This window comes from Olea europaea, unplaced genomic scaffold (assembly GCF_002742605.1).
Source record: "Olea europaea var. sylvestris unplaced genomic scaffold, O_europaea_v1 scaffold204, whole genome shotgun sequence".
Taxonomy (NCBI): Eukaryota; Viridiplantae; Streptophyta; class Magnoliopsida; order Lamiales; family Oleaceae; genus Olea; species Olea europaea.
The window spans coordinates 307116-324765 of record NW_019238304.1 but is presented as its reverse complement, the minus strand read 5'-3'; the positions used below and the strand labels follow the sequence as shown (position 1 = coordinate 324765).

General features: G+C 32.7%; 1 protein-coding gene across 1 annotated transcript; it reads left to right on the top strand.

Annotated features, from left to right (window-relative positions):
* The first annotated feature begins 15519 nt into the window (after positions 1-15519).
* Positions 15520-17030, top strand: LOC111379824 (heavy metal-associated isoprenylated plant protein 7-like). The gene is made up of 2 exons (XM_023003259.1): positions 15520-15617; positions 16625-17030. Exons 1-2 carry the CDS (start codon positions 15533-15535, stop codon positions 16921-16923), a joined length of 384 nt encoding a protein of 127 aa, XP_022859027.1. The 5' UTR covers positions 15520-15532; the 3' UTR covers positions 16924-17030.
* Positions 17031-17650: the final 620 nt, after the last annotated feature.

The following is a 17650-nucleotide window of genomic DNA, read 5'->3' as shown; positions in this document are numbered from 1 at the left end:
TTTTTTTTTTTTTTTTTTTTTTTTTTTTTTTTTTTTTTTGACTAACCACCTCAAGCTCTTGTTTTAGCTGCAACTTCGTCCCATCTTTGCATGTGCCATCCACATGCCTAAATAACAAAATCCAAAAGGGGCCCCCGGGGCACAGCTCAACTGGTGGATCAATCAACATTAGCTTGCTTCCAGCGGCAAGGTGGAGAGTTCGATTCCTGGTGTGAACCTGCGGCCAAAAATTTGGTATGGAGTAATCACTGTGGAGGAGGGTCTCTTGTGCGCAAAAGTGTACAGTCAATGGGGGGAACTTGTGATCCAGTTGAGGCATAACCCGCGATTTACCCCCTCCAAGGTTCTAGGGGCATGGGTCTTAGAGGTCCATAATTTAGTCTGGTATAAGTTGGGATATCTGGATATCAAAAAACAAAAAAACAAAAGCCAAAAGGGAAAATTCATATTTTCATCTTTTACTTTTCAATTTTTGCAAAGTCCCTAGGATCCTGAATCTCTTTCTTTTTTGATTTCATCCTTCTTTCTCGGGAACATAAACGGAGATGAAAATAAGTTGAAATTTGGAATGTCGAATCCTCGGATTTGAGTTGGAAAAATTGGTTTGTTTATGTGATATCTCCTGTGTGGGCTCTAGTTTTTGAAAATGCATTTTTCTCTTTCTTGTTTTTAATTAAATAATTTTCGATAAAATAATATTATATTCAGTGATGGACAAAATGACCAGACCAATCAGATCAAACTAGAACTGAATCAAACCAAATAGAGTAGTTCGGTTCGATAAAAAAAATTAATAACTTTGATTCGTAAAATTAAGAACCATTTGGTTTTGGTTCATGCTTTAGAACCAAGAATCGAACTCAATATATATGCACACACACACACACACACAAATCAATGAATCACACCAAAAAATTCAACTTTTGTCAGTGACTCGTTCATCTATATTTTATTAGACAATATTTGTATAGGATGAAACCCGATGTCGGTGTATCAAATTATGATTATATTTTGTTTGTTTAAACTTTTGTAAATGAATTTTACTAAACAATATTTAATTTGACGATAGATAATTTAAAGTTGAATTTGTTGAATGTTTAATTTATTTAGAAGTTGGCTTATAAACATTGATAAGATATATGATGTTTCAATTTTACTTCAAATCACATTGTGCAACTAATAAACTAGTTTTTCTCTTTTGCAAGTATATTTGGCATTAAGGTAGAGGCAGGGGCGGACGCGGAGAAATTGAGTTAAGAGGACACAATCAAACTTTGTACAAATCGAATACTATGTTTTTTATTGTTGAATGATTCATATTTGACCCGAAAAAATGTAGATTTACATTTCAAAAATATTTCTTCATTAATATTTTGCTTATCATTTTTATCTATTTGATTTTGAACAATAATTTTCTTAATATTTTGTTCATCACAAGAAAATGCATATTTATGTTTTAAAAAATTGTGTATTTGATACAAACAATTAATTCAAATAATCGAAAGAAAAAACAAATAACCAATATTTAATACTGATAATCAGTTAAATAAACACAATTCATTAGATATAAGTTAAATTTTTATATAATTAGTTTATACACGTGCTATATACATTAATAGGATAGGAGAAAATGCAAATTTAGATTCTAATTAGTTGAAAATTTGTAGTAGATATGATAATTGTAGAGAAATTATAGACAAATTTTAAAAAATTAGAAGAGTTGAGATTTTGGTAAAAGGCTTGAGGTAGAGAATAGATCGAGCAATAAAAAAGAGAGGAAATTCAAATTTGTTGTAATTTTGTCTCGTTTGGTGGGTATTAAAGTCCAATTTTTAGTAAATTTTGATAAAATTTTAGAATTTAAGGAATCCAGGAAATATGTTATTAAAATTAATTATTAACTTTGATTTAGATTAAAATTTAAATTTCAATCGATACCAAACATGACTTTATCAAAAAAAAGGGGGGAGGGGGTATCTCAAAAGTTGGGGGGTCAAGTGACCCCCTTGGGTCCACCCATGTTTGAGATTATGCACAATCTTTCTCGCTTACCTTAAGCTTATTTTAACATAATTAAGAACCACTAGCATGAATCATCGATTTTTAAATCATCAACTCCAAATACTAATATAAAGATATTGTTGTTTTTGTCTTGTGTTCATGCGGCAAATGGTGTGCCACCATAATTGCCTTTTAAGAACTATGTTTTAGTATAACTTGTTTACAATACTAACATCCATGAATAGATGTGCATATGCCATGAAGAGGTATTTAGATTTGTTGTTCTCGTTTATCTCAATTCTTGTAATTGATTCGTGATTTGTTTGTTCTATCATGCACAAGTATTTAGAAAAAATTTCATATGACTTTGTACGAACTCTTCTTATCAATTCTAATATTTTCTCTTTAGATCTCAAAGCTTTCTCATAATTTATTGACATTCCATATGTATTTATCATGTCACTTAAAATGTCTATGAGAGTATGTGTTATTTTTGTTGTGATATAATTGTACCTGAAAATGTCTCTTACTATTGAGCTTGCTACTTGACGGTGTTCTCCGAATAAATGTTATTTGAGCATATATGAACATTTTTTATACAAGCTTACATTGAACAGTTATGTTCCTTCAAGCCTTGAAGCCACTAAAAGTCAATTTTCAATTATCATCTATGCATTTTAGCATATATTCCTTCTAGTTTGACTGACTTGAATTGAAAAGGTTCAAGTGTATTGTGTATATTGAAATATTTCTCTTAACCAATATCTAATTCTAGAAAAAATAAATTCTTCTATAATTCTATTCATAGTAACAATTGAAATGATATCATTTCCTCCCTTCATCATTTCTTCAACTCCCAATAGGTTATTATATACATTAGCAATAAATTATTCAATAGTGAATAGTTTTTGAATTGATGTTTGTTATCGAATTATCAGTTTCACAAAACTGTAACTGTATCATATCATTTTTTTTAAAAGTAGCATCCTGCAACTTTGTTTGTCATCAAGAAATTTAGTTATGTTACTTTTTAAGATCGTCATCATATCTACGCACAATGAAAAAGCTTATAAAACGTTTTTCCTTTTTTCTTGATCTCCAAATAAATGTGAGAAAAATATTGTCTGAAATCTTCATAAAATGTAAGTTTTTCCTCGCCTTATATTATATTGTTATTCTTTGACTTTTTAGATTTTATTTCATCACAGAAAAAACATACTCTCTAGTTTGTATATGGATTCCACTAGCACAACAATTTCAGCCATTTTCTGACTTTTATATCCGTTATATGTTCCCATTTGTCTTCATATCGGATGAGAATGTTATCCATATTTGCAAAATGAAATAGTGTAAGACTTTTTTATTTTGGACAGAGTAATATATATACACTCAGAGAATTAATTGGATTATTGCAAGGGAACGAATGGGGTGTGTTTTGGAAAAAGCGTTGTGTTACCTAGCCGTCTTATTGGGAATAACAAGAGCATCTATCAATACTCAAAGTTTCATATATGAAGTTTTCAAGAAACTGCTCGAGTTTTAGCAAAAGTAGCTCTTCGGGGTCGGATCGATTGATTGAAAGGCCTGAAAAAGAACGTTGTTTTGGGGGGTATGATACCTTTTGGTACCCCCCCCCCCCTCAAAACAAGATAACATTAGTCTTTTGGAAACAACAACGAAAACAACAACAACAAAAATAAAAAAAAAAATTTGAAATAAGAAATAACCTATTCGAAGGAGAAATGAGAAATATTTTGTTTCACAATAGAAAATTATTTGATTCTTATCTTTTAAAGAATTTTCATGATACATCAGAACATTCATGTACAAGATCTAATAATTCCTAAGAGCCATCTCTTTAATTGATTCATGTCTCTTAAAAAACGGTGACATGGTGTGTTTCTTTCAAATTCTAGTAACTTAATTCTTAATACAAGCAACAGACAAATATCTTAAATGCATTTTTCTCTTTCTTCTTTTTAATAACACATTCTCCAATAAAAATAATATTATACATAAACTCAAAACTTTTCGTTCTTTTTCAAACACACATTCTTTAAAACTTCACTATTATAAAATATATATTTTTTTCTCAAAACCTCATTAAAATGGAGCCCAAACAAGGGCAAAATGTTACATTATGTTACTTTTTAAATTAAATTCATATTCATATTCATATTTATATTTTCACAAACACACATATATGAATCTTTTTAATTGATCAAAGAAGAATTCAACCTATGTTTGATTATCATTCTTTTCAAACTTTTTTTTCAACGCGATTATTTTTTACCACACATTCACATAACTAAATATTTTGTATGTAACTAAAAAAATTTCCATATTTTTTAGCCACACATTCTCTTAAAACACTATTCAAAACTCTTTTTTTTTTTCTTTTAAGAATGGCCACAAAACGTGGGCTCAATGTGTGTGTGTGTGTGTGTGTGTGTGTGTGTGTGTGTGAGAGAGAGAGAGAGAGAGAGAGAGAGAGAGAGAGAGAGAGAGAGAGAGAGAGTATTACTTTCAAATTCTATCACCTTAATTCATATGCAAAAGTCCAATGTGTTATCTCACTTTTTAATTTAAAAACAAAGTTTGAATTCATATTAATATTTAAATTTTCACAAACACGCATGTGTTTTTGCCATTAATTGATCAAAAAAGAATTCAAATGAGATATAGTATGCAACCTTAATAAAATAAGTGACATATCATGTCACTTTTTCACCTTCTCATACTTGTATTTACATTTTCACGAACACTTTATATGCATCAGTTATTTCATATACACTTGAACAAGGAAAACCTCAACAAGATCAAATTCAAGGTGAAAATCGTGATTGCAACAATTAAAAAAAGCATTAATTAGTAGTTATTATTAGAAATTTGTATATAGTTGCTTTCCTTTTATTGAATAATCATGAAGTATATATTTTGATTTTTAATAATCAAACAAAATATGAACTAATTGATCAAAAGTCAGGAATTACAAACCTATAAATTTGTGTTGATTATTTGCAGATTTGAAGAAAAGTTAGCTAAAGTAGCCCTTGATTTGTGCAAGATATTCTCTTATAATTTCGATTTTGATTTTTTGAAGGGTTTAGGTATCTGTTTATCATGTCTATTTTCCAATTTCTAATTTTGATGTATTAGTTATGGTTTTAATGATAAGAATCATAGTACTTATATTTTACCCATGTTTATAATAATTTTCAAAAGGAGCTCGAAATTAAGGGTATTAATATAAGTAGCCCAAAAAAGACATTGGGTCCAAATAATGTGGGCCTGAAGTGACTGCCCATTGGGCTGCACTTCGGATCCGGGACTACAAATGAGAAAAGGGAAAAATTCACACACAAAAAATTTAGTATGACACATTTCGAAATTAAGAAAGAATGCACCACTGCAAGCAGCATCATCGCTGTCGTAGCTACCAGATGCACTAGAAAAAACATCGCCACTACATCCCACCCCATCCCCACAACTGTCTTCTCCAACCACCAACCACCACCTCCACCTCCACATCTACCTGCAACTCCAATCAACCACTGCATCATCACCACCATCGTCTACTGGAATCCACCATCATACAACACTACCAATGTTACAACCCATTTTTATATAGTCAAAATTCAAATATTGACTCGTCAAAGTCAAATAGGGACTAAAATAAAATAAATTATTTATTGGGGTTTAATTTATATTGAAAAATAATTGGGAGGTTTAAGGTGGATAAAATTTAAAGTCTAGGATTTACTTTTACATTAATAGAAATTAGAAGGACTAAATGTTATTATAAATGGAACATGGAGGACTTTCTTTGCAATTTGGGAATAGTGGCCGCTTATTATATACAAATAAACCATTTTCTCATTTCAACACACAAAGAGGAACCAGAAACTGCCAAAAGCTGCAAGAACAAAGAAAGAAAAAGGGAAAGAAAAGAGGGAAGAAAAGGAGAAAAAGAAGAAGAAGAAATTGAAGAAAAGAGAAGAATGAATGAGATAGTTAAATGTTGATTTATATTTTCTCTTCCCTTTATTCTCTTCAAGAGGTAGAGAAATTTTATGTTAAGTTGCTAGGGTAGTTATTTTGTAACGTATTTCAGGTGGTGACGAAGAAATTGGAAAAGCTTACCAATCGGCCTAGTTTGTAGCTCATATTGTGTGAGTAGATATAAATTTATTTTTCAGAAATTAGTATTTATAAAATTTATATAAAATTAGAAAATTTATTAATTCATACAATTGATTTGACAACACGATTTTCATAATAAAATTGATTTATAAACAGTTGTTTTTAAAGTTAAATTCAATTCAATTGAATCATTCCATTGGCATATTATTTGAGTACTAAATAGTTCAGCATATTGAAAGTTATTTTTTAAAAACCACCAGAAAGTACCCAAGTGATTTTACCCGCTCTGCACTGGTGTGAATATATTTCCATAGTGTACAACTAGTTATGATGATTTTACCCGATCTGCACTATTGTGAATGTGTTTCCATGGTGTATGGCCAAATAGCTCAGTTATGATGATTTTACTCGCTCTGCACTATTGTGAATGTGTTTCCATGGTGTATGGCCAAATGGCTCTGCGCGTGTACGACCAGAATTTTAGAATTAAATAGCTTTGCCATGTCTATCGGTGCTAACCGATACATGAGTATAGTTATTCCGGGTACCTTTTTGGTGTGATTTTTCATTATTATACAGCTTAGTAGATTTCAAAATACAAATTTAGCTTATTTAATTTAAAGAATAAATTTTTTAGCTTAAAGTACTATGTAATGATATTTTTATTATAAACCAGTTTGTCAGTTTGTACAGTTCATAATTTTTGGGGTAAATACATCTTTTTCAATTTATATCAGTTTGTACAGTTCATAATTTTTGGGGTAAATACATTTTTTTCAATTTATATCATGGGCTCACTACATTATTTTGTATAAGTAATGCATTTGGAGTCCTCTGGTTTGTAAAGAAGTGTAAATTCCATTTCAACGCACTTTATTTTGAATAGTTGTGTTCGGAAGGGCTGATGTACTCTGTTCTAAATTATATGTATTGGTTTGAGAAAGTTGACAAAATTTCAGGTGATTTTAATCCATATTTTAAAGGAAACTCTGTCAAATTTTTATAAAATTATGTCACAGTCAAAGCAAATCATAGTTGCCTTGGTGGTGGGTCCGACATTTAGCTGGTATCCCTCATTGGTGCACGACACGTGTCGGGTCTATTGGGTTATTCGGGACGGGTCATTTCGATTGGTACCAGAGCATGGTCATTAAATCAGTTTACACTGCATTTATTTTCGACTTTGTTCTCATTATATCATACATTTTTGTAGTTAGAAGTCTTGGCTCATGGTAATAAGACTCGCAGGCTCCAAGATAAGCTGCTTCAACCACAAGTTTCTCCTGATAAAGATGATATTAGAGATGTCAGTAGAGTTGAAGAATCAGTGCATCAAACTTTTAAGCAGCGACGGCAGGGGGATGTAGCTCAGCTTGATCTTATAGCTGACAAAATTGCTAGCTTTTGCTTCTGCTTTACACAGTTCCAATAAAGAATATAGCATAAAGCGAGCAACTAAATTAGAAGCTAAAGTGTTCACAGGCACTACTGATCCAGCAGAAGCTGAATCTTGGTTGGTAAGGATTGAAATAGTATTTGATGTTATGGATTGTCCCGATGATCGAAAATTACATTTGGCAACCTTCTTGTAGAATGAGGTTCTTATGATTGATGGAGATCGGTACAGACTAAATATGTTGACCCTTTTGTGATCACGTGGACTGATTTTAAAGAAGATTTTAGTAAGTATTACTATCCCTGTTCATATAAGAATGACAAACAGTATGAATTCTTGAAACTAGTGGAAACATCCATAGTGGCAGAATATCAGAAAAAATTCGTAGAATTATCAAAGTATGCTGCGACCCTTTTAGCCAATGAAGTTGATAAGTGCAGAAAGTTTGAACATGGCTTGTGAGAAGAAATCAGATCCATGGTGACTGAACGGGGTATGAGAATTTTGGTAAACTTGTAGAAGCAGCGATGTGAGTGGAGAAAAGTATTTTAGAACGACAAAGCAGTCAGCAACAAATGAGGCCTGGAGTTGGTGATAGTCATCAGTGGGCTAGATCTCATGGCAGTCAGAGATCTGTGCAGAAGCCAGGGAGTAGTCACTTTCAGACACAGGGATCTTCCCAAAGATCATTTACTCCAAGGGAGGGTGATAGCTTCAGTGTTGCAAGGTTTCCTCAGTGTTAGAATTATGGGAAATTTTACACTGGTAAGTGCCTTAAGGGCGTTAGAGTTTGTTATCACTATGGTCAGACTGGGCATATGAGGAGAGAGAGTGTCCAGTTCACTTTTAGCAGGGTAGTGTATAACAAGGGACATTTTTTCAGTCAGGTGTTAGTATTTTCAGACAGAATCAGAACCAATACACGTTGGCAGGTAAAGCAAGTACCACTAGTGCTAGTCAATCTGATGTTGCTGGCAGCAGTGGTACTAGATAGAAAGGTCAGGCAGGACGTCCTAGGACTCAAGGGAGAGTGTTTGAGTGACTCAGCATGATGCCGAGGAATCCCCAGATTTAGTCATGGGTATGTTATCTATTTTTGGCAAAAATGATCGTTCTTTAATTGATTCTGGTGCTGCACATTCACTTGTATCTTATGCATTTGCTATTAATGCGAACCATATGTCAGAACCATTAGATAGTGATTAAGTGGTAGCTACTCCAGTAGGAGATTCACTTTTAGCTAACAGAGTGTACAATGATTGTGTGATTAGAGTAAATGATCATGAGTTGAAAGCTATTTTGATTCCACTTGATATTCATGATTTGGATGTGATATTGGGCATGGAAATCTTAACTGCAAATCATGTTTCAGTTGATTGTTTTCGCAAAGAAGTGGTGTCCAGAAAGCGAGAAGAGCCTGAAATTGTTTTTAGTGGTGAACGGAGAATATTACCTTCATATATTATTTCTGCACTTGATGTCGGGAGATTGCTTAGAAAAAGCTGTCCTACGTATTTGGCTCATGTGATTGCACCCAAATCACTAAATTGAAACTTGATGATATATCAGTGTTAAGAGATTTCCCTGATGTTTTTCCCGAAAATCTTCCAGGGTTATCTCCAGATGGAGAAATTGAGTTTACCATTGACTAGATCCCAGGGACTAACCCTATTTTGCAGACACCTTATAGAATGGCTCCAGCAGAGTTAAAGGAATTGAAAGTTCAGTTGCAAGATTTAGTTGACAAGGGTTTTATTAGACCCAACGTATCTCCATGGAGAGCACTGGTCTTAATTATGAAGAAGAAAAATGGCACAATGCGATTGTGTATAGACTATAGACAGTTGAATAAAGTGACTATTCGTAATAAGTATCATTTGACTCGTATTGATGATTTGTTTGACCAACTTCTAGGAGCTATAGTATTTTCTATGGTTGATCTGCGCTCAGGGTACTATCAACTCAAAATTAGGGATGTTGATGTACAGAAAACTGTTTTAAGGTCACGGTATGGCCATTATGAGTTTCTTGTGGTGCCATTTGGGTTGACTAATCCCCCAGCAGCATTTATGACCTGATGAATAGGGTGCTTCACCCATATTTAGATAGATTTGTGATTGTTTTTATTGATGATATATTGGTTTATTCTCGCAGTCGTGATGAGCATGCTAAGCATTTGAGGATTATTTTACAGACTTTGCGAGATAAGCAGTTGTATGCTAAGTTTAGCAAATGTGAATTTTGGCCAGATAAAGTTGTATTTCTAGGTCATGTTATCTCAGTAGAAGGTAATTAGTAGATCCTTAGAAAATTGAAGCAGTAATAAAATGGGAACGCCATATTAATGTTACAGAAGTACGGAGTTTTCTTGTGCTAGACTGTTATTATCATCGGTTCGTAGAGGATTTTTCCAAAATGGCTCTTCCTCTGACTAGTTTGACTCGAAAGAAAATCAGGTTTGTGTGGACTGAAGAATGTGAAAAGAGTTTTCAAGAGTTGAAGAGAAAATTAGCTTCAGCTCCTATACTTACTCTTCTATCTCCAGGTGAAGAGTTTGTGATTTGTAGTGATGCTTCACGATAAGGATTGGGTTGCGTTCTAATGCAGAATGTGATAGTTGTAGCTTATGCTTCTAGACAATTGAAGAAGCATGAGTCAAAATGCCCAACTCATGATTTGGAGTTAGCTGTAGTAGTGTTGGCATTAAAGATTTGGATGCATTATCTTTATGGTGAGAAATGTCAAATATTTACCTACAATAAAAGTCTAAAGTATGTCTTTGATCGGAAAGAACTGAATCTGAGGCAGAAGATAGAATTGATAAAGGATTATGATTGTAAGATTGATTACCATTCAGGGAAAGCTAATATAGCTACAGATGATCTTAGTAGAAAGACTGATTCTTCCTCTCCATCTAGTGCAGTATATGCTTCCTTGATTGGTGAGTTCAAGAAGTTGAATACTCAGCTGTCAATTACTACTTCTGGGGCATTATTAGCTCATTTTCAGGTAAGACCTACTTTAATTAATAAGGTTAAAAAAGCTCGATCACAAGACCCGACATTGAAAACATTGAAAGCAGAAGTCAGTGGTAGGCTAAGAAAGGATTATGTGATTAGAGATGATGGCGCATTGGCTATGGGTAATAGATTATGAGTTCCAAATATTCTCGAATTAAAGAAAGAGATTCTGGAAGAGGCACATAGTTCTGCTTATGCTATGCATCCAGGTAGTATTAAAATGTATCATACATTGAAAGATCATTACTGGTGGCTTGGAATGAAGAGAGAGATAGCAGAATTTGTATCCAAATGTCTTATTTGTCAGTAGGTAAAGCCAATTCATCAGAAAACAGTAGGACTTTTACAGCCATTGCCTATTCTAGAGTGGAAATGGGAGCACATTACTATGGGACTTTTTATTTGATCTTCCTCGTACCCATAATGGTCATGATGATGTTTGGGTTATTGTGGATCATTTGACCAAGTCTGCCAAGTTTTTGCCAATTAAAGCCACTTAAACTTTAAATAAGTTGGCAAAGTTGTATGTGGACGAGATAGTGAGCTTATATGGCACTCTATTATCTATTGTGTCTGACAGAGACCCTCGTTTTACATTTAAATTTTGGCTCGATTTACATGAAGTCATGGGTACTAAACTACATTTTAGTACATGTTTTCATTTTCAGACAGATGGTCAGTCGGAGAGGACCATACAGATTCTTGAGGATATGTTGAGGGCTTGTGTTTTAGAGTTCAGAGGTAGCTGGGATCCACATTTGTCGTTGACGGAGTTTGCTTACAAAAACAGTTAACACTCGAGTATAGAAATGGCTCATTTTGAAGCTTTATATGATAGAAAGTGCAGAACACCAGTTTGCTGAGATGAAGCTGGTAAGAGGAAATTAGTAGGCCCTGAATTGGTTCAAATAACTTTAGAAAATGTGAAATTGATCAGAGAAAATTTGAAAGCAACACAAGATAGACAGAAAAGTTTTGCAGATAGGCGTAGAAAAGATCTGGAATTCGCAGTTGGAGATAAAGTATTTCTAAAATTGTTGCCTTGGAAAGGAATTTTGAGATTTGGCAAGTGAGGAAAATTGAGTCCATGATGCATTGGATCATATGAGATTATTGAGCGGATTGATACAGTTACATATCGATTAGGTTTGCCAACTGAATTATCTAGAATCCATGATGTTTTTCATGTCTCCATGCTCCGCAAGTACATTGCAGATCCTTCTCATGTTCTAGAGTCTCATCCAGTTTACTTGAAGGAGAAATTGACTTATACAGAGGAGCCAATGAGAATTCTAGATAGAAAGGTGCAAATTCAGCAAAACAAGACAATTGCACTCGTAAAGGTGCTTTGATAGAATCAGACGGTAGAAGAGGCAACCTGGGAGCATGAGGATCATATGCGTGTTCAACATCCTCATCTATTCGTTACCTAATCAGATGCCAGTTGAATTTCGAAGACGAAATTCTTTTAAGGAGGTAAGATTGTTACAACCCAATTTTATGTAATCAAAATTCAAAGATTGACTCATCAAAGCCAAAGTCAAATAGGAACTAAAATAAAATAAATTATTTATTGGGGTTTAATTTGTATTGAAAAATAATTGGAAGGTTTAAGGTGGATAAAATTTAAAGTCTAGGATTTACTTTTATACTAATAGAAGTTAGAAGGACTAAATGTTATTATAAATGGAACATGGAGGACTTTCTTTGCAATTTGGGAATAGTGGCCGCTTATTATATACAAATAAACCATTTTTTCATTTCAACACACAAAGAGGAACTAGAAACGGCCAGAAGCTATGAGAAAAAGGGAAAGAAAAGAGGGAAGAAAAGGAGAAAAAGAAGAAGAGATGGAAGAAAGGAAAAGAAGAAGAAGGAATGAGGTAGTTAAATGTTGAACCTTTATTCTCTTGAAGAGGTAGATAAATTTTATGTTAAGTTACTAGGGTTTAACTTGTAGTTAAATTTTCAGATTTTTGATATGAATATTACTTGGAGCTCAAGTTATTGATTCTTTAATTTCCATCTACACTAAGGTAAGGAAATATCAATTTATTTATTTTTTTGGCAAACCCTAGTTTTTAAATTTGATGATTTTCAAGGATTATTTGTGGAAATAATTACATTAATGGAATTATTCACTTGGAAGAATGATTTTGGGGAAACAATAGATATATTAATTTGGTTTTGGTAGTTTTTCACTAGAATGAAAAGGATAAATATTGTTATGATTGGAATGATGGTAAATTTGGTTAAAGTACCCACGTGTGAAGGTATTAGAAATAAAAATTAGCCTCAATTAATTAAAGGAAATTTAGGAAAATTTCGCAAGTCTCAAGAAATTTAGTTTAATTATTATATCATTAGAGATAAAATGTTCCTTGATTTTTAATAGTGGTTATATTAGTTATTTTGTAATGTATTTCAGGTGATGATGAATAAATTGGAAAAACTTACTGATTGTCATAGTCTATAACTCGTATTGTGTGAGTGGATAGAAACTTATTCAGAAATTAGTATTTATAAAAAATTTATTAAATCAGAAAATTTATTAATTCATAAAGTTGATTTGACAACACGATTTTTATAATAAAGTTGATTTATAAACAATTATTTTTAAAGTTAAATTCAGGTCAATTAAATCATTTCATTGACATATTATTTCAGTATTAAATAGTTCAACATATATAAAGTTATTTTCTAAAAACCACCAGAAAGTACCCAGGTGATTTTACCCACTCTGCACTGGTGTGAATGTATTTCCACAGTGTACGACCAGATAGCTCTACGCATATATGACCAGAATTTCATAATTACAGAATTTCAGAATTGAATAGCTTTGTCATGTCTATCGGCGCTAATCGATACATTAGTATAGTTATTTCGGGTACCTTTTTGGTGTGATTTTTAAATATTATATAGTTTATCAAATTTCAGAATACAGATTTAGCTTATTCAGTTTAAAGAATAAGGATTTTAGCTTAAAGTATCGTGTAATGATATTTGTATTATAAACCAGTTTTTAGAAAGTTAGCATAAATAGAAAACGTATATTTGTTTACAAAATAATCCACTCACTGAGTTATAAGTTCATATATTTCATCTCCCTTTTTCTTATCAGATAGTAGCTATGTTGAGCCGCTTCAGAGCCGTTGAATTACCAAATTGAGCCACTCAATTGTAATTTGTATGTTTCTTTTTGTTAGTTTGTACAGCTCATAATTTTTGGGGTAGATACATCTTTTGTCAGTATATATAATGGGCTCACTACATAATTTTGTATAAGGAATGCATTTGGAGTCGTCTCGTTTGTAAAGAAGTGTAAATTCCATTCCAGCGCACTTTATTTTGAATAGTTGTATTTGGAAGGGTCGATTTACCCTTTTTTAAATTATATGTATAGGTTTGAGAAAGTTGATAAATTTTCAGGTGATTTTAGTCTATATTTTAGAGGAAATTCTGTCAAACTTTTCTAAAATTATGTCACAGTCAAAGCAAATCATAGTTGTCTTGGTGGTGGGTTCTGCATTTAGTTGGTATCCCTCATCGGCGCACGACACGTGTCGAGTCCATTAGGGTGATTTGGGACGGGTCTTGTCAACCACGCCATAGCAACCACCCCCACCAACAAAATCTCCAAACCCTCAAAATTACCAAGACCACACCAAAACCCCGATCGCACACAGCAGCACGACGAGCGACATCGCGGCTTTGGAGTGTCGCAATAGTGATGTGCCACGTGTAGCGACTATCACAGGTAGCGTGCAATGACTATCACATATAGAGAATGGAGAAGAGATGATAGGAGAGGGAAAGAGAGAGAGATACGCGGCAGTGACGATCTTGGGTATTGGCTGCTTCTCCCCATGTAGAGATGTCGAAGAGGCAGGTGGTGGAAATGAAGAGGGTAAAGAGAGATTTGTGGAAATGTACTAAGGTTTGTTGGGTAGGTGAAGTGGATGTGGGAGATTAATTATATTTAATAATATTATTAGTATTAAAATATTGAATTTTGATTTGAATTAAGATATCTGATTTTTGTATAAATAAAATTTAGATCTGATTTTTTAAGTTAGTGTTTAAAAAATCTAGTTGGGTGTAATTTCCACATGATAAAATCCTTGGTAAACCGGTAGAGACCATGAGTTTATAAATTAAGAAAAACAAAATTTGATTCCTACCATTTGTTTCGTGGAGTTTAGGAAACTTTTGCATTTTCGTACTACGATTGAGTTTATGGTCATAAAATAACAAAAATAGTAGACTTTGGAATGAGATAACAAATGATTGACATATTTGAAGTTTTAAGTAAGAGACTTCTGAAACGGAATTAGAGTGGGTTACATGTAATAAAATGTTATATTTTCACACTTTGTTTTCTAAACGTTTATTAATATAGATCCACAATCTTACCAATTGGAGACGACATATTAACGACTCAACAAAGTTGTATTATAGAATTTTGTTAATAATACTCACATATTCATCAGTTTAAAGAAAAAGAAAAAACATTAAACTTCTATTTGTATCGCTTTCAAACAAACTTAAATATGAAAATTGTTATTACTTTTTGGTTACCTACCTAGCTAAAATTAGTTAGGATACTGCTAGGAGGGGACGACAGACCCTCTGCCTATAGGGGAAATCCTGGGCCTATGTGGCCCCAGGACAAGAGGCATTGCCCAATTAGTTAACCTCTCAACATAATTTGGATTCAATCAAATGGTGATTTATCTTGAATTGCAGTCAGCAACAATTACAAAAGTCACTCAAGTCGAAACAAAGGTACAATAAAAAAATCATAGGTTGATTAAATTAATGTCATGGTTTGTCCAAATTAAAGAAGACAATTGGAAGGGGTGAACAACCCAACGATCCTGTGGGTTTTTGTTACTTTAGATCACCTTATATAACTCACATTTATCCTTATTTAGATTTGTATCAAAATTTGAAGAAAATTAGGGTTATTGCGATGGTACAAAAGACTGTTTTGAAGGTTGATATATCATGTGACAAATGCAAGAAGAAACTCCTCAAAGCGGTGTCGGGATTACAAGGTATCTTCACCTTTGCTTTTCTTTCCTACTTAGTTTTAAATGTCGACTTATTTGGGAAGTTCAATTTGTTAGAATTAAACTATTAAATACATATTCAATTCAACATACTAAACTTTTAAAGTTCATATTGTGAAATGCGAGGTAAGGTGGAACGGGATGTATAGATTTGAAATATTTTGTCATCCCTAACTATATTTTCCAATTGTGCACAACCACAGTACACAAAACAACTGTTTCCTTTTCTAAACAATGTAGAAATAATATCTTCGAACGAAATTAGCGTATAAAAATTTAAATTATGTTAAGCCCCTAATTGATAGGAAGTAAAATTTAGATATTAATCTTACTCGAAGTTAACAGTTAATTTTAACTGCATATTTCATAGGTTTCACGACTGTTAAACCTCACATTTCATCAAAATTTATCAAAATTTACTAAAAATTCGATTTTAATTCCAACCAAACATTGGCTAAATATGATGGCTGGCGCATTTTGACATGTAAATCTTTTCCTTAATCCTATTCCGTCAATGTAGAATTCGCTTAAAACTTTCATCATAAAATTAAACACTTTTGATCGTTATAGTTCTTATGGAACCCCATTAGATTATTTATTTATTTTATCACTTACAGCCTGATTCCATAATGCATATCTAAAGTACGAGAAGAATAGTTAAAACAATATGCAAGAGCAAAAATTAAACATTTTTCTTTGCAATTTATTACAATGGATAATACGAAGTATATGCAAAGTTAAAACATTTGGCTAATTTCAAAGTTTTACATTTAATTATAACTTTTTTTTCTCATTCATGTTTGGCCAATTCTAGTTTTTCTTTTTAAGGTTAGCCAAACATGACTGTCCATTTATATCCTATTTTTCAACTATACGACGAAAGCTTAAATTACGATGAAATAGTAGCAAAATTCTATGTGTATATATTACGTCGACCCTTGTTTATTTTATTTTTATTAATATTATTTTAAATTTGGAATCTTCCATTTTAGGCATTGATAAAGTCGAAGTGGATGGTGCAAAGGGAACGTTGACAGTAACAGGTGATGCAGACCCATATGAAATACTAGTGAAAACAAGAAAAGCTGGAAAATATGTTGAAGTTGTCAGCATTGGGCCTCCTCCAGCCCAACAAAAACAAGATGGGCCTAAAAAAGCGGAAGAGAAAAAGCCCAAAGAGGAAGTTCAGGCCCATATACACACACCCTTCACCTGCCCCATCTGTGAGAGAATTCCAGTCATACCCATGACCCGGTGGGAAGAACCCAGCCCACCATGCTCCATCATGTGAAAACACCATATATTGATTTTCATTTGCAATTTTTTCTTGGGAAAAAAAAAATCAGTGTTTGAAGTAAAACGAATTTCTGAACGTCGACTCATTGCTTGAGCGCTAGGTGAACGGCAGCTAAACAGTCGTTAATATTTTTATCATAAATTTACCTCCCGATATCGTATTGAGATGATTCAAAATGCCTCGAAAAGCTAACTCAAAGAGATAAAATCCTTAGTATTCTCCAAATTCAAATGTTCTCTATATAAAAAAAAAAAATTTCAAGTTGCGACCAAGAATTTGGAGCATTACTTAAGGGGCTCTTTGACATCCTTTTGCCTTTTAATTGCATTCCCTTGATCATATCTAATCTTTTTGGACAACTTTGACATCTTAGACTTCTTCATGACCTATACTATCAATTCTTAACTATTTTGACTTCGATATAACTCAATAAACTCCGGATACAATTCAACAAGGACTTAATTTTGACTTAGGAAATTGTCAATTATAATTTGGATTTAACAATATCTCCCTTTGACATTTCGTGATAAAATCATTTATTTCAAAGTCATAAGTCCACTAAAATGTACCTAACAGACACTTTCACAACTACACTTCAACAACTTGTCAACCTGTTTTCTGAAACACAAGGATATCACAATATCATGTGAAAATAAGACGAAACTACCAAAACCAAAAACGTATAACGAAGTTAAATAAAACAACATAATAAAATATGTGT

What these genes read in the sequence shown, in the direction of transcription:
- LOC111379824 (XM_023003259.1), top strand. Translation starts at nt 15,533, where the DNA reads ATGGTACAAAAGACTGTTTTGAAGGTTGATATATCATGTGACAAATGC. An exon ending in AGCGGTGTCGGGATTACAAG is followed by an intron (nt 15,618 to 16,624) that starts GTATCTTCACCT and finishes CTTCCATTTTAG; the next exon opens with GCATTGATAAAGTCGAAGTG.